The 26730-nt window shown below is 36.8% G+C and overlaps 1 protein-coding gene across 1 annotated transcript in view; it reads left to right on the forward strand.

Annotated features, from left to right (window-relative positions):
• Nucleotides 1-735: 735 nt before the first annotated feature.
• Nucleotides 736-26730, forward strand: part of LOC134796197 (beta-glucuronidase) — a 53151-nt gene continuing 27156 nt past the window's right edge. Inside the window, exons 1-3 of the mRNA XM_063768221.1 lie at nt 736-1167; nt 21195-21458; nt 21643-21825. Of these exons, the coding sequence (XP_063624291.1) occupies nt 21195-21458; nt 21643-21825 (447 nt within the window). The 5' untranslated portion in view covers nt 736-1167. The remainder of the gene's footprint in view (nt 1168-21194; nt 21459-21642; nt 21826-26730) is intronic.

The raw sequence follows: 26730 nt of genomic DNA on the forward strand, positions 1-26730 counted from the left end.
GATATAGATGTATCTGGTTGCGACTGGGATACATATATATACCTTAGGGCTGTGGATCCGACTGGTAGCGGCTAGCGCGGCTAGGTTGCGACACAGATAGAACTGTGTGCCGTCAGATCCGTATATAGATGTGACTGGTTGCGACCAGGTCACAGCACCCCTTATCTGGTGCAAAGGTTTAACTTATGAGACTTTCTGAGACATAGAGAATTGTGACTATCTTATGCAGACTTGCATACCTATATATGTATATTTGAGTCCTGCGGGACAATGTGGTATCTTACTATGAATATGAATTTCTGGCTATCTATCCCTACATATACCTACATGTTACAATGTTCTACATTTGCCTTGAGATATTATATATGTGTTATAATATGAAACAGGCTAGGGATAATTTAGTGACCCATGGTCATAAATCTATTTTCTACACAGGTGGTGGCATATGATCTGATAGAGCTGGCAGCTACGCTTGGAGCTCATGAACAGGGAGAATTACTCCATACTCATCACTATAATAAGGTATGAACCACATTATCCACAGAATAACTGACCTCTCTCCCAATAATATAAGCGAAGCAGAAATGAGTTCTTTAAGATAAAAGTATACATGTCAAGTTGATGGTAAACTCATATTTAATTTAATAAGGTCTTAGAATCTTTAAGTAACTTGAATTCAGGCAATCAATCTATCTTAGCATTTTGTATCAACGTCGGTACACTGACAGTCACGCCTTCTGGCTAGAAAGTGAATTACTTACAACCATGTGGCGGCTCGGAGTCGTATCGCTATTACTAATATTGCTAAAAAGAGGTGTTTGTTCCATTCGGTTGGATAAAGCCAGTGCGTTCCGATATCTGCGACCGCTGATTTTACCTCCAACTAGCCAGTCCGCCGACTCACGTGAGGCGGGAAGCACGCTTGTATGTTCGAATTTCGAAAAGCGCGCCAGAATAAATACCGGCTAACTTTTGACTGTTCATTAATTCAAATATGTAGCAAAAATTGTTGAAAATATAGCATGATTCAGTAGTTAAAAATAAAAATATACGTTCGGATGTATAATTTACATGTAAATACAGTATTAATTCCAATTCTTGCATTTTCGCGGGTGATTAAACCGTAGTTCTTTCACATTTAGAAGAAAGTTCGTTTCTACGCCAAATGTAAGTATTTTAGGTTATTTTACAAGTTCGATTTTCAGGTTTTAGTAGACACATATTATTCTATCTTGTAGTTCGCCACAAGTTTGAAATAATAAATAGGCAAAGAGATTACGGGTTAGCACTGATTGACTAGCACGTTATCTTTTCGCGGATTAGCAAAGTAATATTTTGGTTTTAATTAGTATGGATTTCCGCAAAGTAACGCCTGATTCTATTCACTATTTAAAGAGATTATTATGGCTTATCAGCGCTGGGTAAACAAAACAAGCCGGTTTCAAAATTCTGTTAGGTAGGTAAGGTATTAGGTTCATTTCTGTTAGGTTCAGACTTAACTATTCGAGAGACCTTCAATAAATAATATAACACTCAGTGGCAAACAAAACAAATCCACGACCCGCCTGATGTAAGTATGTATTAAGCAATTATTATGTTCATATCGTAAGTTAAGTACATAGTTAATAAGTTCGGTTTTTAGGTACCTATTTTCAAAACTAAATTAGGTTTGCGGTATGCCACAACCGCAAGTTATAGAACGAATCGCTATAATAATACTCTTATCTTAGATATACATATTAGTGTTACATAACATGAGCAAATAAGACGTAAAAATTGTTGACGATGAATATTTAATTTACATAACATGAAATATTCGCCATTTCATTTATATAAACATAAATAAGTTGTGTTTACATATGTTTACAAACGTGCATGCACAAAATTTTTCTTAAGTAGGTAAAGTAGTAGGTTTTGTTCTCAGTATTTTCCCTATTCAAAACATGCTGCTAAAATTAAAGAAAAAGGTATCTTAAACCTACTTTAATTTTATCGACTACTTTACTTTAATCGAACTCGATGAAGACGATCGATATAAAATCCTGTGCGAGAGTACCTACCTACGTGTGGAAGAGTCTCCATGCTTCTGAAAATCGTATTTGCTACAGGACCGTGCAACGGACGGCGACCTCTAATATTTGGGGCTCTCCAGCACGGAAGAGTAAGCATAAGGACCCTTCTCTGATGGAAAGCCACATTTGAAGAAAACAGAGGGAGTACCGCGAAAATTTCGTTTCTGTCTCTCTATCGCTCGAATATGCAAGAGCGATAGAGAGGAAGATAACGGAAATTTAGATTTTTATTTTTCGCAATAGGGCCTTTGATTACAGTTCGTGCAAAACGTTATGGGGTTAATGCTGACAAATAAAAATGATTAATTCGGTTATCTGATGTTATAGACATGCTAAACTCGTGTTTAACGACAAAAAAAAAATGAAATAGTTAAACCCTGTTTTTGATGTCAAGTTCAATCAATCAATTCAACTACCTCTTCTATATCGACTGTTGCTAATGATTTATTTGGTCGGGCAAATAATATGTGTATTAGGTACTTACCTAATATAATTCCTCGTCAAGAGACCACGGAAATGTGTGACCATATTACAAACATTAAACAACAAATAACATTGTGATAAAAATTACCTACACATCAAATCTTTAAGTAGTTTTACATAGATTAATTTTATATTACCAATAATATAGACCGACAGTTACGATTTTTTTTACAGACCACTAGATTAATTTTATATTAAATTTACACCTTCGAAACTAACTCAAATTGAGTAACCAGTACTCAAATAGGTAAGTATGTATGTTTATCCATCTTGCATGACTAACTCGTGTAGCACGACTTAAAAATCAGCAATTGTATCCTGTTATGGAATTGTTATTTATGGAAACCCATCGTTATACTCGTACACATTCCTCTAATTAACTACCTACAACACAACATATGTATAACAGCCATATAAAATTAGGCCCATATTATCCGTTACAAATTAAGTTTAGGTATTTCTACGCAATTTGAGGTAAAACTATAAGGCACCGCTCAGCACAGCTGTGTGCTTAGAGCTTTTAAAATTTTGTATGGAATTTGTTATTAATAATAATAATTTTAACACTTTTAATTATTAATAATAATAATCGAACTAAACCAAACGAAGCGTGTGGTAAACATATTTCGCATATAATATACTTCAGAGAGGAAAACGGGGACTAACGTGTGTATGGAGATTGTTTAAGACATCTACGGTAAAATTGGAAAAAAGGAGCTCAATCTTTATCACATTTATGAAAATGTGAGGAAAAAACGTTTATAATAAAAAAATGGCCCAATTTGTACTTTACTTACGCCCCCATAAAGTACCTACTTATTGGACTCGTGTAAATCAATCATACAAGCCCAAACTTAGGGTTTCCCAAACAAAACACCATCTGGCTCCACTTTTATGATTATAGCGTGTTATGAATACATACCATTTCTTTTTAGGGTTCCGTACCCAAATGGTAAAACGGGACCCTATTACTAAGACTCCGCTGTCCGTCTGTCCGTCTGTCCGTCTGTCCGTCCGTCCGTCCGTTCGTCCGTCCGTCCGTCCGTCTGTCACCAGGCTGTATCTCACGAACCGTGATAGACAAGACAGTTGAAATTTTCACAGATGATGTATTTCTGTTGCCGCTATAACAACAAATAGGTACTAAAAACAGAATAAAATAAAGATTTTGCCGTTTTTTGCATTATGGTACGGAACCCTTCGTGCGCGAGTCCTACTCGCACTTGCCCGGTTTTTTTAAAAGGTCACAAAATGGTCGTGCAATATATCACCACCATTTCAGAGTTCAGAGGTGATGTGTATTTCCCGCGATAAAGAGTATAATGTAGGCACCTAATACATGCCGAAAGATTGCGGTATAGTAGGTTTTAGTATCTACTTCTTGCGGAATAGATACTATCAGCAAGAATGACATTACATACTTACGAGTATATTGTCATCCCCGCGATCCATTTTCGTTTTCTTATTATTTTTATTTCAATTAATTCTAATCACTGCAGTGGCAATAATGTAAATATAGTCATTACTTAAACGTAATATTCTAATTACTGATACATATAGTGTGTAGTCCGTATATATGTTAATACGGATTACCTAGATACAAATATTTTTTCCCAAAATTGTTTGCAGAAAATTTTCATTCCACTTAGTTAACGAACCTGAAATGTTAAATATAAGTTTTTCAGTCGGAGATTTAATTATTTACTTGCACGTGCCGTTCAAACCAATTAAAGCCAACCGCATGAGTTAAAGTAAACGCAAGTTTGGAATCGAACAAAGCCAATAACCTAATACTCGTACCTAATGGACAGACTGTATTTCTAATGCGCCAAATCAAATGCGAGTATAGATAGAGGCTATCAAAATGTCGCGGATAATTGAAATAAATGTACATATAGTGCCTCGTTTCCTTGCGTGTGAATGTATCCTTGCGTAGAAAGTAGGTCAATCCTTACTTCATGCCAAAGCGCGGGTAAGGCCATAGTCGAAAATAATAATGCGCAAACATGCGTGACAATGGTGTTAAAAATAGAAATCAAACGTCAGCCCCAAAATAAACCGTGACCCTTGGTGTTATTTAACCAATTGTGATAAGAAGCGAAAATAGTTTTACTTACCTACACCTTTTAATGTAACTTATACAATCTTACCTTGTAAGTACCAACCTATTCAATAAAAATCTATATTTTTATTAATATAGAAAACCCACTTTTAAGAGGATGTAAATAAAAAAAAATCCATTTAATATGCGCCAGCCATAGATATGTTTAATTTTACTTTATCACCAGCTTCTGCCCCTGACTTCGACTGCATGGGTGATGAATTGTCTTCATATGAAATTTTATCAAAATCGGTTAATAATTAAATTGACTTACAATTTGGTGAATTAAAAGGCTCAAAACGCTATAAGAGAATTCAGGCCACACTGCCACAGACATAAAATCATACTCATAACCCATAACCAGATAAAATAAGCGAAATATTTATGAAAATTGAAAGATATAATTTTACCAGATCAAAGAGAACTGACAGATTTCTTCGTAAATAGGATTCCAGCGCGTTTACTTGCGGGTTTGAGAGCTAATGTGGACTTTGGGATAAAATAATGATGACCAAAATAAATTGATTTACTGTGTAAGGTATAAACGTACTGGTGCTCGACGCGGTCCCAGTACATGTCATCTTGAAACTTAAGTCATTGTCAATAGAGATGACAGCAAGGTGTCATCTATTATTGGGCATTAGCATGTCGAGCACTAGAGTCGCACCAAGAAAAGTCTGCAGCGGATTTGATAGCCCACGCAGTGTAAGTGTTATTTATACGTCATAATTTATAATAATTCATAATTCATAATTCATAATTCGTTTATTGTCTGTAGAACATGGGTATATACAATGATGGAACATGATTTAATATGGAATCACCATGGTCTTGCCAAAAGGCGTACAAACAGTCACACTTATAACTACTTACTACTACTTAAAACATAAGTCATGCAAATGCAAATTACAATATTATTTACAAATTTATGATTTAACAGAAGCGGTCTCATATCTAATATTAATTACGGCGATAATGTTAAGATTTGTCACAGAGGTACTCTTGAATGGAGTAGTAGGCTTTTTTTGATAAAAAGTCATGCAAAATTTTCTTAAAATGTTGTAGATTATTACAGTTTAAGATGGGTTTTGGGAGGTTATTATATAATTTAGGTGCCATTCCGAATACACTTTTGGAAAGTAAGGCCAGTTTGAATGGTTTTGCGTATATTTCTCCTTGATGTCTAATGCTATTAAGTTTTGTAAATTGACCTATGTTTAGTTTCACGTGTATAGCTACTTCATAGATGAAAAGGCAAGGCAAAGTTAGTATTTGATGTTTTGTGTACAGGGGTTTACAAGACTCTAAAGATTTTTCATAACATGCTGCTCTAAGACATTTCTTTTGTGATCTGAATGCTCTTTCTCTATCTGTGGAGTTTCCCCAGAATATAACTCCATACCGTAAAGTGGACGTTACATATGCGTGATACGCTGTAAGCACAGTTGCCTGATTAGCTACTTTCCTTAAGTTATATAAAGCGTAGGAGTATTGGTCTAGTTTACTACATACTATATCGATTTGATTTTTCCATGTCAATTTACTGTCTAAATGTAATCCTAAGAAGCGCGTCATTTCAGTTTCGTCAATCTGTGTATTCTTATAATTAATATTTAGATCACTTGTCTTATTAACTCTTTGCTTTAAATTCATTATTTTTGTTTTAGATAAATTAATTTTTAAATTGTTTTTGTCCATCCATTCAATTATTCGATCAAGCGTTCTATTAATGTTCAATTGGTATGTCTCTAAATCTGAATCTTCTCCTGAGATAATTACTGTGCTGTCATCAGCAAAGAGTATCATAGGATATTCAACGGCAAGTGGGAGGTCATTAATATATACGTTGAACAGTAAAGGACCTAAAACGCTACCCTGTGGTACCCCGTGTATTATTTCTTGTATATCAGATGAGAACGTGAATTCAGTTTTACTGTCTAAGCATATCCTGTTCACTTGAGTAATTTGTTTCCGATTTCTTAAATAGGATTTAATCAAATCGTGGGCGTTACCTCGTATACCATATCTGTATAGCTTATTTAACAATAATTCATGGTCGACGAAGTCAAAAGCCTTCGTCATATCCATGTATACTGCGCATACCGGTATTACTTTGTCTACTTTTGCCATGATTGTCTGTAGTAATTCATATATAGCCATATTTATTGATTTGTTTTTACGAAACCCTTTCTGTTCTTTGGCAAATAAGTCATTCTTTTCAAAGTACGAGCTAATATTATTATAAATAACTTTTTCAAAAACTTTTGAAAATATTGGTAATAACGCTATCGGTCGATAATTATTCATATCCAGTTTATCACCTTTCTTATAGAGGGGTTTAATGATAGATGTTTTCAGCCGGTCTGGAAATACTCCCTTTTCAATGCATAAGTTTATTATGAAAGTCAAAGGTTTCGAAATAATATGCTTTGCTCTTTTAATGACCTTGGTTGATAGTCCATCGATTCCTGTACTATGTGTATTTTTTAATGAATCTATAATAATACGGATGTCATCGCATGTTGTTGGTGCCATGAATATTGAATTAATTGAATTAAATGTCATTGTATTATTAATTTTGCTATTATATTTCTTTCCCATCACGGAACAATGGTGTTCCGGACCTTTGGGAGGCGTGCGCGGAGCCGAAGCCAACACGTAGAGGCCCTTTTGACACTTTAATGAAATGTAAGGGGTACACCGAGCGGAGGCTGCCCTTGCCCGTGTCATGGGACACACGCAGAGGCAGCACCCGCCAGGGTGTAAGGACTATTGAGAGTTGATGGAATCTAAAATGAACTAGGTTATTGGGTGAAAGCGATGGACTAAGAACTGAGCTATGGGGTAAAAAACCGGACGCCTGCCTAATAAAACGGTATGCAATTTTATTTCCGGCAGACGGTGACTCGCCCTCACAAGATGGGCCCCCACAAAAAGCGACATCTAGGATGGCTCAAGGGCAACACCGGTGTGAGCGGCTCAGGGGTGTCGAGAGGTGTGCGCCGCTTTCTACCCAGTGGCTGTTAACAGCCACTGTGCCAACTCGCGTCTTATGCATATTTCACTTGTTGTTGTCATTGTCATCTTTATTGTTATTGTCATTATTACTATTCAAAGATGTTTGCTTGATAAAATTACTATTAAACGCTTCAGCTAGATCTTTCGGATTTGTGATAACTTTGCCGTCAACTTTTATCTTTTCGATAGTCTCTTTTGGGCGTCTCGTTTTAGGGTTGTTGATAATGTGCCAGGTTGCTTTTGATTTATTTGCAGAATTATTTATGTAATGGTCGTTTTGCGATTTTTGTGTTAACAATATGATGTTCTTCAAACGACGGGAGTAACGCTGAAAGTTATTTTTATTGTTTATGTCTGGTTGCAATCTATATTTCCAGAGGAGATCTCGCTTTTTTTTACAACATTTTTTTATACCTTTACTTATCTATCTAGGGCGATTGTGCGAAGTTACTTTAATTTTTTTGAAAGGAAAACACATATTATAAAATAGAGTGAATTCGTCCATGAAATAATTAAATGCTATGTTGGGATCATCTGTCATATAAACGTCATTAAAACTGAGTTTTTCTAAGCAGTCTACAAACTTAGACATATTTTCCTCGCTATAATCTCTTTTCACAACATACCAGTGAGAAAACCTACATGTTTTTTTGACCGGGCATCGCATTAACTGTGCTGTGTGATCAGAAATAGCCAATTCTAACACCTCTGTTTTACTTCCGGGTACATTGTGTAGAATATTATCTATACAGGTGTTACTACCAAGACGTGTCGGCTCTAGTACTCCTATTTTAAGATTGAAGCTCTCTATGAGGCTTTTAAATAAAATAGAGTGTTTCGTTCTTTGTAACAGATCTATATTAAAATCGCCACAGACGATTACTTTTTTGTTTTTGTAACAAACTTTGGTTAGAATATTATGTAATTTATTCAGAAAAACGTCTAATCTTGACAAATTATTATTAGGTATTCTATATACACAAATTACTATGATCTTATGTTCTACTAGTTCTATACCCGAACATTCAATAATATTTGAGATGGAGGCTTGGGCAATATCTGGTAAAACTACATATTTATGGGTATTTCTAACTAGTATGCATGACCCTCCATTCCTGTTATGTCTTGAGTAATGTGCAGCTAATTGATAATTACAAACAGCGAGATGTACCTCGTCACCAGATTTCATATTATGTTCAGTCTTAATGCATAGTACGTCTACAAGCCTTTTCGATTCCATTAATGATTGTAAATGAACAGTTAACATATCCGCCTTATTTATAAGGCCGTTTATATTTTGATGGAGTATATATACAGTGTTATACACGAAAAAGATTATCGTTTCCGCCGGTTGCGCCCTGATTGTTTGCTTGATTGTTGACCGAAATGTGTTCTGTGCTGTCCTCTCCTACAGGTGTGTGGTGAACTGTGATAGTACTGTGTTCTACGTTTCCTTCTAGCTCAGACGTCTGATGAATTATGATATATTCCTCTTCCGATGGGCGTTTGACTAACGAAGGTTGAATTATGTGGTTGAGCGTCGTAGGTGTTGCTGTTAATTGCACTGGAGGTATGAATTCTTTACCATCAATAAATAGTTTATTATTGCGGATGACAGCGTATTTTCCGCTTTCGCGGGCATTGCGGAGACAGTCTTTTAGTTGTTGTCTATACTTTAGGGCGTGTCCATCTAGGACTTCCGAAATAGAATATCCTGTATTTCTAAATGCGCTAGAATTTTTCATGATGTAATTTTTCATGCGTCTGCTAATCAGCTCGATGACAAGAGGACGACGGCTTCCTCGTTTTCCGATTCGCTTTACACTTTCAATAAACCCGTTTCTGTTAACATTTAAGAAGTCGTAAAACATGTTATTGAGTCGGTTACATATGTCATCCTCGTTTTCATTATAAAACTCATCCAAGCCGTATAAAACGATTGTCCTGTGATTGTTATTATAATTTACATTAATCGTTTGATCCAGACGTGTTTGTAAATCTTGTAGCTGTGTTTTAATTACTTTATTTTCCTGTTTTAACATATCAATTTGAGCGGTTGTTTCTTGCAATTGCAGTTCTAGAAGATCTTGGCGACTAGTAAGCTGTGAGCTCTGTTGGTTGAATTCGTGCTTGAGCTGACTGATTGTAGTGTTTATTTCTGATATAATTATCCCCTTCAGTTCATTTATAATTGAAATGTTGTTATTTCTAAGCTTAACATCTAATAGAGCGCCGATTTGTTCTAAGCTGTCGCTGGTCATGATGCAGGAATTTTGAAAGCGCCGTTGGGACAGTTGGAAGTTCTGAGTGTCGCCTGAGTGGGTAAGGTTGGTTTGGTCCATATGTGATAATGATAATTGATCTATAGACATGTTTGTTTCATTCAGGAATGTATTATCCAGTTGATTGTGCACCGGAATGATATTATTTTTGCGTCGGGATGTGACATTTGTGCAGATGGAGCAGCGCCAGTCGCGTTTAATTTCATAGTTTGCTCTCATAAAAACGGCTGTGGTAATATTCAGACATTTATAATGATAGTTTTCTTTACATGATATACAACTTAATAATTCCGAGTTGTCGGCGATAATTAAACCACATTCGGAACAATTCATTTTTATTTTGCGTCAATTATTAAATCGAGTGTAGAATCGATGCCTATAATCGATTCGCAGTTTCTGAACGAACACTGTTTTTTTTTTCTACTGGTATTATTAATTTTGCTTTTGCGGTTGGTAGTACTGCACGCCTGTCAAATGCGTCGTCCAATCAGAAACGAGTATGGCACATACGTAAGATTTGTTGTCAAACTTCGAAGTGAAACGGTCATATGATGATTCTTACCGGGATATAATTTTGATGTTAATCCGTCTCAGCTAGATGTTTAATCATTATTAAATTGAAGTCCTTTGGCTATTGAAACTTTTGAATACACCAACACTGTTTATTATATGATTTTACATATTGATTTCGAATAAAAAGTCGTAGAGCTCCTAGTACTTTGTGTATGCTAGCCTGGGGTTGCCAGCAAGCCTTCATAGAAGTTTGACGTTTAAAATGACACTTGCACTGCGTGGGCTATCAAAATCGCTGCAGACTTTTCACGGTCTGACTCTAGTACGTTTTTACCTTTACCTACGTATACCTACGGGATCCTAAAAACTATTTCACCACATCGCAGCATTCTTTTCTTTTGTTTACATTTACCTATTAACTATTTTATTTATATTTTCCACTTTTTTTTTACTATAACGGTAAAATTAGTGGTAAAGTAATTAAGTTCATTACCTTAATGAGCCTCGTGAAGTAGGTCAAAGGTTGTCGTCCAGTCAAAAACGTAGATTTTGTGTGAGGACCAGCGTAATGAGAGCTAGAGGTCCATAACAACTGTGCGTAATCTGATGCAGACGCACTTACATTATTTCACCTGAGTCTAGTCAAACAATATTAATGACAACCCAGTATTTCCGATGCACTGTCACCTAATTCACGCAACTACCATCTGACCTCTACCATCATAACAATTAGGTACATTTTTGGAAATTAAAATCACACTTACACTGGTTAAACTGAGATGGTGCGTTCGGTGTTTTTTAATAACAGGCCTGGACCAGGCTAATAATGCCTTTTGACTAATTGCAGTGGTCTTTAGCGACTCTTTAGCACTGCTAAATGATGCTTGAACGTTGTTTCAATAAGCGATGTGGTTAAGCTCGTAGCTCTAATGACATGCAACTTGACTTAATTTGTTAGTTAATGTGCAGTGGCACTTTTTTGCATCGTTTTAAAAATAGTAGGTAATTAGACTAGTTACTAATTAGCATGTATTTCTTGCAAGGGACAAAGTAGAATAAAGGCCTGCGCAAACTGGCGGAGCGCAGTGCAGATCACTTTAAATTATCGATGTATATTCTTCCCTATTTCAATTACATTCAGGTAAGTATAAATTTAAATGCTTTGAGACCGACCTCGGAGCATCACCACGGAGGATTGTTACTCCGCGGCATCGAGGAGCACGATAGAGGATACCGCAGCGGTAGGCGCCGGCATGCCGCGGTATCCCCCGGTATGCGCCGAGGCCTCCTGAGTGCGCTAGCAGCTATATGGGAGAGGAGAGGAAAATTCATCTTCCCTATATAAACATTATTCGATAATATCGATATATATGTACAAATTTCTCAGCATTCAATGTGCAAATCAGTGCTTTTATTACTATACAATAATTTACGACTATAAGATTAAATTGCTTTATAGGAGGCTTAAATAAAGTAATGTTCATCTCGACATTATTTTTAAACTTGTTACAAGTTTATTGAGTGGTGTTTATTTAAAAGATGAGACTTCGTGATTACAAATACTTCACAGGTTTTTTAAGTATCATTGATGCATTCAAGGTACTAGATGAATTTCAACAAAACGCTTATACCTATGCGTTAATTCTCGAAGTCATCACTGCTGATCAAAAAATATGACAATAGCTTATTGTTCAATAAAACCTTTTTATCGAAAGGACTTGAAAGGAGCATTCCTGGGTATAGACCCAACTTATGTGTTATAACAAAACTGTTAGTTTGGGCTCACGAATAGTCGTGAGCCCAAACTAACAGTTTTGTTGGCATGCGCACTCAATAAGATCGTGATAATGCATTCCTTAGGGCACAATGCATCTATTCAGCTAGGATATAAGATGTTCATCCCATCGTTAATCAGGGTAATGGCCTGAGAAAACCAGTATACGCAGGATCTCTGAATGTCACGGATCTTGTAATCGCCCTTAAACTGGTCGGCTTGGCGATGAGCGATAAGCCAAGGAAATAGCAGGGAAGGGTAGAGAATTTTAATGGACTGGAAGCATGGAAATGTGTTCCATAGATGCTTAACTCAGCGATCTCGTAGTCTAAGACGTAGCCGGATCACGATCGTTGTCTTTGTTTGAATTCTCAGGGACTAACATGGAAAAACAATACTGAGTAGGTACAGGTAAAGTAGGCGTCAGAGTATTCGTCACTGTCCCAGTAGGTACATACATATGTCATCTTTAAACTAACATAATTGTCCTTATTAGCAATGAAGGTGACAGCAGGGTGTCATCTAAGTATTGGGCATTAATTAATATGTTGTGCACGTTCGCATGTTTACAAAATACTTATTATCGATTTAACAGATGTGCTGCAATTATATATTGATTTTTGGCAGTTTATCAATAACACGAGATTTGCCATAAAGTCTAAGCTAACTCTCCATAAACAAAATACATAAACATAATGTAACGTGTATTGCACTGCAAAGTATGTGCAACGTTAGCTTGAGGTCCTTTTTTGCAGTTGTTGTCTTAACACGTACAAGTACCCTTATACATATACATTCATTTATTTATTTATTTACAAGAACGGTTTTGACACCGCGCGTATAAATTGTTAAACATAACAAATTACATGTAACAGTTACATAATTCTATTTGTGTAAGCACACATTCCTCACATTTTTCAATAGAACGCGTAAGTATCTTTATATATAATATTTGCACCTAACTTTGATTGCAGACTTCTAATTAGACCGTGATAGTAAATTATGATTACATTAAATGGCCATTTTAATTTCGCGGATCACTACGATCCTTTGCGTAATCGTAGGTACAAAGTTGGCAACAGTTTAGGGTTACGTCATTTGGAGCCGATGGCCTCTTAATGGCAATTTCGATGTTTTTCTATCGCTTAACTCTCTTTTATGGAGGTATCGGGTTCTTGTCTTGCCTCACGTGTGGGGAACTTTTTTGAGTGAACTTTTCGCAATTAGTTTGAACAGTGTGTTTAAACTTTTCGACGCCAACGACGGATTAATCCGTCACAGACCACAGATTAACATAGACCTACGTGCATATGTACCTAAATATGTTAGTTCAATTTCAGTTTTACACTTCGGTGACGTGGCGTCCGAATGACAGCTTTTGTGTTTGACACGGCGTCGAAAAGGTTAACAGGGTTAACAGTATTTTAATGATTCAATTTATTCTTATAGCTTTAAACTGTTTAACTTGTCTAAGTTTGAGGTTTAAAGACGTTAAATATCATACTCAATAAAAAATCTGTTGGTAAATCAAATATGTATACATTCAGGAGACGTGAGCAGGATTAATCCTGCACACTCAGTAACTGATAATTGATCGATCACCGTCGTATTTAGGTGAATCACCCTGTATACGTTCCTATGTTACATTGACAGATGAACTGTCGGTATTGATAATAATATAAAAATGTAGGTAAAAAAATGGGAGACTATTTTTGCAGACTCAACTTTTACATTTAATCTAGCAAGCCTAAATTCAATAAAAATAGGTTCCACTGTTAAAACTATCTATGTACCTACTTGGCTTGATGATACCACACATATAAGTAATTGTCGTGGACACGTCGTGGAATTTCACTTACTTCATTAAAACTTGCAATATCTAATTGAGCACTGCAAACTGTGAACTATGCAAAGTTTACTTTTGTCATGATAGATAACGAACCCATGTCTTATCTAAGCAAATGTCATGCTAAGTACTATTTACTGTTGATTAGCCCGGCGTTAGCCCTACTTACTAACGGTCAAACACGTTTCGTTTGTTCCGCAATCAAAATAGCGCAATAAACATAGGAAATGTACGCCCGTACCTAATCTCGTGCTCTACATACGAACAAACATAGCCCTGCCACCTCATTCATAAAACATTATTATATCTGCACTCTCGACCCTAGTGTAACTTGACTCCCTGATTCGTAACAACTATGCGTTGACGGAGACCAGTTCATTCATAAATCATTATATCTTTACTTTCGCCCCTAGTGTTACTAGACACTCTGATTCATTACAACTACGCGCAGCTAGAGATCAGTATACGGGGTCGCCTAAGGTGATAGACTTTACAAACATTGTAAATAATAGTCCTGATTGATTTCTCGTCAGTTTCTCACAGTTCATTTGTTATGTAACCGGATACCAAACTAATTTGCTCTGAGATAAGCCAATAAACTTGTAGACAATACCTACATATATACTAGTGAATAGATACTTAACTAAACTTATTCTCATTTACAAATGTAACGGCATTTACACATCGACTACCGTAGGCTCAAAGGGCGTAGGTAAGGGACAAAATGGCGAAAATGAGTTATGAATGCAGTTATACTCAGTTTTTTTTTTCTATCGAATGGTAGAAAAATCAATGCTTGAACACAATTTTCCAACGCATTTTGCCGTATCTGCCAATTCAAAAAAATGTTGTGAGACATTTTGGCGTAACTCCCAACTTTTTGTACGATACGCCCTTTTGCATCGGAAATTTTACTAAATCTGTGCTAGTTTTTTATCAGTTACGCCTATTTGCAGTAGATTTTTGAGTGCTAAATGTACGTTACGCCCACAACTAATGGATATTTATACGAATGTTTGAGAATTCAATGTAAGAGATACGCCAACATACTATGTAAAATTTCGAGTTTATAATTGTTGCTTTTTTGTATATAAGTGGGATGACCCAGTTCTTTCCTTGTAATTTTTTTTATTAGTAGGTACTTGCATTACCTGCTCATGTGCTCATTAATGCTTTATTCATAGGGTTACTAAAATTTGACAATTTATACTGAACTAGTGGGTAACTTTTTCATCAGTTTTATGAAAATAATAAAACATGACTATATTCAAATGATATTTATGGCGATTAATTAAGGTTAGACTGATAACTTTTAGTTTTGTATGTGACTGGGCCATTTGCAATTATGATTAGACGTAATATTAATACTTTTTTGTTTAAATTAAACCCTTATTTATAGGATTAACCTTATAAAAGTTATTGTCTATAACGTTTGGATTTACATCCATAGAAGTACGTAGGCCTGGCCATATGCCTTTTTTACTACTTACTCTGATGTTATGTCATAAATAATCGCATATTCAGTAAGTTTTCCTAAACAGACATCCAAAATATCAAAACTACTATTGTACCTAATAGTATTATAGTGTGTGAAAGTAAAATGTATGCTCAAATTAAGATTTGAAACAGAAATAACGCATACATACTTTCTATAGTAAAAGTAATTGTTATAAATTGTTATGATATACATAAAAAATATAGATGGTAGGACAGCAGTGATTCTGTTCAAATAATATAAACAAATAAAAAAAAGTAAATATTGGTTTTGTGGCTAAAAAAAAACGACCTTTTCCAAGTTTAAGTAACCAATATAACAAAAATGGGGAATAAAACTTAACAGTGAATACATCTCCATAAGTTTTTGAAACAAATATTGTAAATTATAGTACTTAGAAGTATAGAGTTCCTTAAATGCAAGTTTAACGTTTTATTTATTTATTCACGAATAAGCTTACAGTCTGATGAACCAAGGCGCTTATAAGTAATGTTTAATATTATACATGCTATGTTACACTTACACTATAAAATTACATATACATATACATTGCCAATATTGCAACGAAATTGTTGGATTTACGCCAAATGGTAATAAATCAGTTATTTTTTCTGTACATTACGCCCTTTTTCTAATAAGATAAACTATAAAAAAGAGGCGTAAGGGACGCCCTTCTTAAAAACAGTCGTGTTTTTTGGCGTAACGGACATGCTTTTTTCGTAAATAAGCATTGTAATATAAGTTCAAGCAATCAGTTTAAAGCTCTCAAAAAGTTAAGAATAAGCCACATACAGGCATCAGTTTATTCAAACAAACAAAAAAGTTATGATTTTTTTTCTCAAAACAAAACTGTTTTTTGTCTCTCCTGAAAAATCGCGTTTTGTATGTTAAGCCCTTTGAGCCTACGGTAGTCGACATGTATTACGTAGGTATCTATTCGATACGATTTACGAACTTTCATGGAGGGGATACCTATAGGACCACTTACTACCTCTAAGCAAACCGCCTTCCCTTAACTTAACCCAATGATTTTACCTACCTAGTAAAATATTCTGCTTATTTCTTTCCAAAACAGGCAAAAAATGTTTGGCGTCGATCTCAGATCAAATTATATTTAAACTGGTGCCTATGCATTGCTAGTTGTAAAATCTTGATATAGGATTAAACGTCACCATGTAGGTACTTATGGAGTAAGTTTGAAATAAGGCCTAAGACTGGTAGAATTTAACTACAAGATAAAAGTACTTGACCTACCACACCAGACTTTGATGTAGAATGCACGTAGTGCAATGACGCGTTGAGATCTGTTTTTATTTTTACCATAAAGGTGTCAGTGCAGCCTATCCCTAGGAACAGTAAACACAACAACAGATTAACCCAGCATTCGAAAAGCGCACTGTACTTAACTTACATGAGACCTAATGTCAACAGGTGTGTGACAGTTGCAGATTAGATCTCTGCATGCTAATACAGCATGACAATGAGGAATGCGCACCATGAATGGGTAATTAAATTGTAGTGTGTCACTTTCCCGGCGTAATGACAGGGCGTCTATGTATTAGGACGGTTCTGTAATGTGTCCGATGCACAGTGACAATAGCGACAGTGAGCTAAATATATATACAGCGTTGTGTTTATACGACTACATACCTACCTATTCTAAGGATACACAACGTTTATTTGCATACCATCTGTCTAGCTCTACATACACATGTATGTTACATATCAGAATATTTTTCTTAAATTGCATAAAATGTCATAAATGTACCTATACCTTACCTACATAATTGATTAATGGTTATTATATGCAGCCGTTCAAATTCATATGAAGGTATCTAAATAGAGAGTTGTTGATTTTTAAATAATTATTTTTTATCAGCTTTAACAGATAAGTTAATAATAAGAGTAGGTTACCGGCACTTTATTATGATCTAGGGATTCTAGAGTACTTAAGAATAGATAGTATCGTTTTAGCGAATGGCCATTTTTGTAAATGAATATTCTTAATTCGATAACAAGTTCTAGAGTTCTCTTAAATACACATCAGAACTTAAGATTACTTCAATTTCAGTTAATGTGTATTTTAGTAAGTAGGTAGGACACTAAAACCTTTCGTGGCAACTTCGTTGTATGGACTGTATGGAGTCTAGCTGTCTGTCTGTTATTTGACTTGTCCCTTTCATATTAAACTTGCCACTCGCATGGTGGTGCATGGCATCCGCAGAATTCTGATCAGCTCGCATTGTTTATGCGCATGCACTAGAAAGCCGCGGGTGTTGTAATCGTTACATTACTGCACTGTATTTTTTACAATTTTACATAATAAGTATAGAGCGCATGGCCGTTTTTCCTGCATTCTAGCATTGACTGTAGATGTAGAGTGACAAACCTAGGTGCTATTGACGCGAAGCTCCTGACCGTTAGTATTACTCGATTGGTTATAAATATTTTAGCCTATTTGTTTTTATTAGTGCAAAGTTTGTTTTTAATAGCAATTCATGGGATTAGTTGCCAAGCGGACCCCAGGCTCCCTTGAGCTGTGACAAAAAGCCGGGACAACACCAGGAAGAAGTGCAAAGAATGCCAAGACTGCGTAAAATATTTAAGTTGACTAGATCTTCTTCGAATTGGATTATAATTTTGTGCTATTATCTATACCTATATAGTCCTATACGCTGCTACTTAGTTTCACGCGGTATATTTATTTGTGCGTTTGATTCAAATTTTTAAGTAAAATTTAATCGATTTCCCGGTCCCTGATTAAGCTTAGATCTGAAAGCACCGTTAGCTAAATACCTACAACTAACCTCATCCATATTGGCATGTTTGTTACCACCGCGCCGGCTCGTCTCGCATGATACATTGATCTCTCTAATGACTTAATCCATAATTTCAAGGTTAATAACATTAACCGCATCGAAACATCAATTATCACCGCAGACTGACTGACAGAGCGCCTTCGTGTAAGAAATAAAGCAATTTTCTTATCGGCTAGCGGTAACAAATATGAGAGAACACACAAATTAAATTATTATATACCTAATAGGTAAGTGGTACTTGTTTAAAACAGTGGCTTAACAAGTACGGCACATTTTTAGTGTACCGCACAAAACTTTGTTAAACATGACTTCAAAGATAGAATCTTAATGTGTAAGATATCCCAACAAAAACATAAATGTGAAATGAGAGCCAAGTTCAATATTAAGAATATGTGTCGTTGTTGACTCGCTGACAAAAGAATTGAGATCTATATGGGTGCCAAGTTCTGTGTTGTGTAGAAAATCCTGAAATTATAAAGGATCTGACTTGGCTAGTTTTTACCAACAAACCAAATTTTAGAAAAGTAGCCTATACGTAAAAACTAGCCAAGACAAATCCTTTATAATTTCAGGATTTTCTACACAACACAGAACTTGGCACCCATATAGATCTCAATTCTTTTGTCAGCGAGTCAACAACGACACATATTCTTAATATTGAACTTGGCTCTCATTTCACATTTATGTTTTTGTTGGGATATCATTACTTTTTGTACAGAAATTTATTAGGTTTTTTTTATTAATTATTAATTACTATAGTAGGTAATATTCATCATAAAAGCAGTTTGCCTAAGCTGAAAAGGAGACCCTCGCTAACGCGCGGTCAATTGTTAAAAAGTTTCAGTTTTCAGATTTTTTCTTTTTTATACGCCTAACAGTCTACCTTCATGCCAAATATCAAGTTTCTAAGTGATCTAGAAGTGGGTTAGCTTTTTGGTCTATAAGTATTACCTAATTAATTTTTTTACATCTAAATATCAATAATTTCCCGTTTTCAGATTTTTCCCTCTATACAAACCTAATAGTCTACCTTGATGCCAAATATCAAGTTTCTAAGTCATCTAGAAGTGGGTTAGGTTTTTGGTCTATGAGTATTAATTTTTTTTTTCATCGAAATATCAATAATTTCCAGTTTTCAGATTTTTTCCTCTATATATACCAAATAGTCTACCTTGATGCCAAATATCAAGTTTCTAAGTGATCTAGAACAGGGGTTAGGTTTTTGGTCTATAAGTATTAATTATTTTTTTCCATCAAAATATCAATAATTTCCAGTTTTCAGATTTTTCCCTCTATATACACCTAATAGTCTACCTTGATGCCAAATATCAAGTTTCTAAGTCATCTAGAAGTGGGTTAGGTTTTTGGTCTATAAGTATTAATTTTTTTTTTCCATTGAAATATCAATCATTTCCAGTTTTCAGATTTTTCCCTCTATATACACCTAATAGTCTACCGTGATGCCAAATATCAAGTTTCTAAGTGATCTAGAAGTGGGTTAGATTTTTGGTCTATAAGTATTAATTATTATTTTTTCCATCTAAATCTCAATAATTTCCAGTTTCAGATTTTTCCCTCTATATACACCTAATAGTCTACCTTGATGCCAAATATCAAGTTTCTAAGTGATCTAGAAGTGGGTTAGGTTTTTGGTCTATAAGTATTAATTATTTTTTTTCCCTCGAAATATCAATAATTTCCAGTTTTCAGATTTTTTCCTCTATATACACCTAATATTCTACCTTGGTGCCAAATATCAAGTTTCTAAGTGATCTAGAAGTGGGTTAGGTTTTTGGTCTATAAGTATTAATTATTTTTTTCCATCGAAATAACCATAATTTCCACTTTTCAGATTTTTTCCTCTATACACACCTAATAGTCTACCTTGATGCCAAATTTCAAGTTTCTAGGTCATCTGGAAGTGGGTTAGGTTTATGATCTATATGTCAGTCAGTCACAAAAATGCCGGTTTTTAAACGTTAATTTATCAGTACCTGTTTGAGCTACGTTTATGAAATTTTGTACTTTCGACAAGCTAAGGGGCTTGAATACATGTGCCAAATTTCATTAGTGTAGGTTAAGTAGGTTTCAAGTCGTGAAGGGGTCAAAAGTAGCTCGAAATGGTTCGTGTAATATTACACACGGTTGCTGCGTCGCCAGTTCCTTTTTCTTTGAACTTGGCTGGACACGCTACCGCGTGTCTAGATGTACTTATATAGTAAATAAATAGTTAATACTGCACATGTTCTTGCTCTCAATACAAAATAGATGTTATTTGATCACTTCACCCACAGTTGTGTTCGTACTAAGAACTATACGAAGATTTCCTACATTCTGAGAGTCTTAGACAATGAAATGAACGACGTTGTAAAGAACAAAACAAAAACTTGAAACTACCTATCATGTTACAGCTTCTCATCTTATTGTCATTGGTGTTTCGACAGCAGTGGTAGTTAGGCGTATTGAATGCAGATCGTTTCAGTATGATTTTTGAGCAATTTTGTTCGTATCGTATACCTACAATAGGTACAAATTATCAGTAAAATCGAAATTTTACAAACTATCCCAGACATATGTTTGACCCATTATGAACTTTATGGATAACTGCTGCTTTTCCAACATTTCTCTTCCAGGCCGATTCCACGATATTCCACACTTTAACGTTCGCCTTTGACGTTTCGCACTCTTTACCTACTGATTTCCGGGATTAAACCATCCTTGGCTAAATTTCATCTAAATCAGTGTTTTTTTTGCATGAGTGAGTAACAAACACATGTCTCTGTTGTTCCAGATGTTATTAAAGCAGCCAAGACTTCAGTTAGTGTTCCTGACGCTATTGGCGTCCGCGAACGCCGTGGTACCAGGGTCGTCCAGTGCGAACGAGATCAACCACTTGCAGAAGCCCCGAGCACCGGCCCAGGGTGGCTCTTTGTACCCACAAGCTACGGAGACTAGAGACTTGAGGAATTTGGATGGCATATGGAACTTTCGGAAGTCGCCTGTCGATCCAGAGTATGGATATCGGCATAGGTGGTTCGCACAAGATCTCGAAAAGGTAAGCTAGATTTATTTAGGAAAGCACCAGAATATGCTCGCAGGTAGAAAAATATGCTTGGTATTTTTCATGATAGGATGAGTGCATTCATTCTAATCTTTCAATTTTGTTTCGAAGTACATACTAGTATATTTGCTAGTACGGGTTATAGGTTATAGAGCATGATTGTTGTTTATTGTTACAGACGGGTCCAGTGATCCACATGCCAGTACCGTCGTCATACAACGACATAGGCACGGACGCGTCCCTCCGCGACCACGTGGGGCTCGTGTGGTACGACCGGCGGTTCCACGTCCCAGCCGGCTGGGCGCGCGCCGAGCAGCGGGTCTGGCTGCGTTTTAGCAGCGTTCACTATGCGGCACAAGTTGTAAGTACTTAAGACACAACTTTGTATGGCTTAGTTGGTGCGCCTTCTCATGCCAGTGGGTTGGGCGTGCACAATAGCTGCGTTTTGAAGATTGCAGAAAGAGGAGAGGAATACATAGTAAGATTATTAAGGCTTCAGTACACAGTGGTCAAGAATGGTCCATGCCAAGCCATGCTTTGCAATGCGCAACTGTAGGCCTATGTCACGCAGATGTTCACACAATGGTGCATCAAAAAAAATCTAAATTGCAGGCTCTGATTGATATAAATCTATAAACTGAAAAGTCTCTTCATTGCTCCACGATAATGACATTTTGGGCTATCAACATTTAATCAAGCGGTCAAAAATTCAAGAAACTAAACAAACAATGGCGACTGTGTTAACACCACGGTACACGGTACACAGGCCACGGTACGCCACGATTCCTTTGAAGTGTGCCAAAAAAACCGACAACTTCCCGATTGCCCACCACGGCTGAGAACTGACGGCCAGTCGTTCGCCATTGTATACCATAGCCCCCTTACACAATGGCGACGGCGCGGCCTGGCCCATCCTTCACCACTGTGTACTGGGGCCTTTAAGTCGCGACCGTGCGGAGCTGGTGTGGTACGACCGAAGGTCCATTGTCCCAGCGAGCTCCGGGCAGTTCCGGAACCATAAATATAAGAGTCGTGTTTTTATTCCACATCTATTAGTCCTTGGATTTTCGAATCTAATTCATGCGGGAAACAATCGGAATACCAAAACATGAGAATAATGTCAGCATACGGGATCCTTGATTAAACTCATTATCATATAAATTACCTATATGTATTATGGTTACATCACCTCGAGATTGTAGGTAGGTATATCCTTGAGAAGAAAAATACACATCTGCATAACAACACTCCGGCAGCATTTGTCTGTAAAGACTTGTGTTATGGTAAATATATTACAGAATTCGTCAAGATACAACGATGTCACGGTACTAATGAATGAGGACTTATTAACCGACTTCAATTTCATAGAAGGAGGAGGTTCTGTATTCGGTTGTGGCTATTTTTTTTTTTTTTCTATGTACGTTCACCGATTACTCCGACATCCGTAGTCCGATTTGAGTAATTCTTTTTTTGTTTGAAAGGAGCTACCTCCGAGTTGGTCCCATTTTAATTTGGTTCTGTTCTGATGATGGGATCCATGAGGAATTGAGGGAACTCCTGAATTTTTAAAGGCACATGCATGGTGTTTTGGGCGTTTTCTTAAGCAACTCGAGCATTTCCTCCCGAAAACCACCAATTTGATGAAGTAGACCTGATGATAATGATTATTTTGATGATAATGATGATGATTTCTTTAAATGTAAGTATGTTCAGCGATTACTCCGGCACCTGTGATCCGATTTGAGTAATTCTTTTTTTGTTTGGAAGAAGTTACCTCCAAGGTGTTTCCGTATTATTTTTGGTTCTGGTCTGATGATGGAATCCATGAGGAATTGAGGGAACTCCTCAATTTTTAAAGGCACGTGTTAAGTGATTTCGGGGTTTTCTAAAGTAACTCGAGCATTTGCTTCCGAAAACCACCAATTTGATGTACTGCAACTGTAGCCTTACCACGAGTTTGACATTGACACATTCGCTAACGTCTTATGCATCTAAATGTAACTTTTTATGCATCTCGCTCACACTAAGGTTAGTACGAGCGAGATGCATAGGAAGCAAGTTACAAACATGCTAGCGAATATATCAATGTCAAACTCGTGGTAAGCTGTAAGGCTACTGATCGGGGATTAGGGTTAGGAGTTAAGGGGTCAGGGATTAAGGGGTCGGGGAATGGCGGTTGAAGGATTGCTGGTTCAGGATCGAGGGGTTCCTGGATCAGGGGTTGATGTGCTGTGAGGTTGAGTGATCGGGGGGCTGAGGGATTGGGTCAGTGGCGGGGCGGGCGGATGGATTTAGTTGACAGGAATTATAATTTCCTAGACGGACTCGAGAAAATTTCTGGTTCAGGGTCGAGGGGTTCCTGGATCAGGGGTTGATGCGCTGTGAGGTTGAGTGATCGGGGCGTTGAGGGATTGGGTCAGTGGCGGGGCGGAGGATGGATTTAGTGTAGTACTGACAGGAATTATAATTTCCCAGACGGACTCGAGAAAATTCCTGATTACATATTTATTAAAGATATAGGTACACGAATTTAGTGTTAAACATGATCTTTTTTTTCATTCATGCGTCGCGCTCTTAACAATGCGTTAAAACTAAAAATTGAAAAATAAAAACTTTTTACAAAAAAAAGCAAACCGACTTCAAAAAGGATGAAATAAAATATTATCCTTTTTGAAGTCTATGCGTTACCAACTGATATGTTTGAAGTCGGTGCCAAGCCAAGTAGTAACAATACCAGTCAAAAATAATCAGCTTTATGGCTATAAATCCCATTAGAACTGTACTAATAACTATTACAAATGTGTAAGTAATTCTGTCTGCCTCTTTGTCGCCTTTTCATGGCTAAACAACTGAACCGCTTTAGGTGAAATTTGGCAAGAAGGTAAATTTCTTGAATTGTTTTATATTTTGAAATGTAGTCCTCTGGATAAGGGACGGGAAATTACTCAGTCCCAATCTCACACTTGCGTGCTATAGACTGTTCGAGCATTAGTAAGAAATGCTCTATAAAAAATACGACGGAAAAAAAATGCATTGGATTTCCACTAATGTGCCGACAAACATGGTACAGATTGCGCCAAGAAGGTTTGATCGTGTGTTCTGAGGTGTGTTCTTAGATACAATCGACGTCAAAGATATGTTTACACTTTTGCACCTTACACCTTTGTTATAAGGCGAAAAAAAATAAAAAATAAAAAAAATAAAGTTTTATTTCAGGCAACACGTACAGTTGTACACCCATATCAAAATACAGTTTTAAAGTTACAAAGCCAAAGAAATACTTAAATAGAAACAAAATAAAATAAAAGTTGAACAATTAAAATAGAGTATTACACTATTTTTTGTTCCCGTTTTGGTGCACGGAAAGCCAGTGCCTAAACATATTACAACTAATGTTGCGATACACCGACATGAGAATGGTGTTTTGCGAGCGGCGCATTCCCTCCCAAAAAGAAGCTATACGCGCGCGTACCACTGCGAAGAAGTCAGGGATTCTGGCTTCCGCGAACATGGTGGAGGCACTGCAGGAACGCGGCAGCCCCATCAGTGTCCGGAATATGTTATTATACTGCACACGGATGGCGCTGTACGATTTCCTGCTGTACCCAACCCACAGTTGACAAGTGTAGAAGGAGAGACAATAGGCATTAAATAATGTACATTTGACTCCCCTGCTACACCTGGCAAACCTACGGGCTATCATGTTGCCACGAACAGCCAGAGCCCTTCTCTCGCGTTCCATGTCACTGTCGTCTTTCATGTCATCCGTCAGTATATGGCCAAGATATTTGAACCGCTGCACAATACGCAGCTTCTCTCCATTCAGTTTAACTTCCGGTATGTTATCCGGACCTCTTCCTGCCTTAAAAACCATCAGTTCTGTCTTGGCTACGTTGTAAATCGGCCCGTGAGAATTTACATAATTTTCACAGACTGAGACTAGCTTTCTCAGACCCTTGATGGAGGAGCTGAGCAGCACCATGTCATCAGCGTAGCTGAGACTGTTCACACAGACGTCACCTACGTGACACCCGACTCCAGTGCTCCTCAGCCTCCCCATCAAGTCATTGACGTAAAGGTTAAAGAGGTCCGGAGAAGTAAGTCCACCCTGGCGTACCCCGCATTCTAATACGTAACTATTAGATGTCGTGTCGCCCCATTTTACACAGTTAGATTGGTTTCCGTACCAGTACTCGAAGACACGTACCAGGTCCTCAGGTACTCCCGAGCCGCGCATTTTACCCCACAGAATTTCATAATTCACTAGGTCAAATGCACGGCTAAGGTCGAGGAAGCATGCGTAGACTGAAGTATTATTACTTACGTAATGATCCACAGCATGTTTCAGGCTTACAATCGCGGAATCGGTCGAGAGACCGGAAAAGTGTAAACATATTTTTAACGTCGACTGTACCTACAGAAAGTATGTTCATTGTCGTCGTGTAAGGCAATCCAACGTAGGTACATCCTTATCGAATCGCACCAAAATCATGGTATGCTTCAAAATTTGGCTTGGCACCGACTTCAAACATATCAGTTGGTAACGCATAGACTTCAAAAAGGATAATATTTTATTTCATCCTTTTTGAAGTCGGTTTGCTTTTTTTTTGTAAAAAGTTTTTATAATGGGATATATTTGCAATACCTACTGATATAATATAGTTATTTACGATATAAGTGCGGAAAGTAGGAAATTAGGAACTACCTATTCGCACGTATGCAATTTTTCATCAATGTTTTCTTATGACGTTACCACGCAAAATTATCGTCCGTAAACCGACTTGACAAACAACCATATTTTTTTTTGCATGCATGAATGGGCGCCAATCCAGCTACGACTAGACAGTAGACGCCCATTCAACTGTCACGTCGGGCGCTATGCCATTCCTTGAGCAATTGAACAATTGTCAAGCTAGACCGGCCTTTTGATACTCTTTCAATGATCTCCGTGATTTAAGGTGTTCTGAAACCTGGAATCACCTGGGACAAATTATTTTTTTGTCCTACTCAACTCAACCACTAGCCAAATTAATGTGAAGTCCTCGTTTTGGTATCGTCTTGGGTCGTCCCATTCGTTTTTCGTCAAGTTCTTAAATTAGTCCTATTCTGCTTTCGTCACTCATTTTATATTGAAAGCCACCGACGATTGTGACGAATGTAGAATGAGTGACGAAAGCAGAATAGGACTAATTTAAGAACTTGACGAAAAACGAATGGGATGACCCAAGACGATACCCTCGTTTTAGTACGGTTATTCAAGTTTTTG

Source organism: Cydia splendana, chromosome 13 (assembly GCF_910591565.1).
Source record: "Cydia splendana chromosome 13, ilCydSple1.2, whole genome shotgun sequence".
Classification (NCBI taxonomy): domain Eukaryota; kingdom Metazoa; phylum Arthropoda; class Insecta; order Lepidoptera; family Tortricidae; genus Cydia; species Cydia splendana.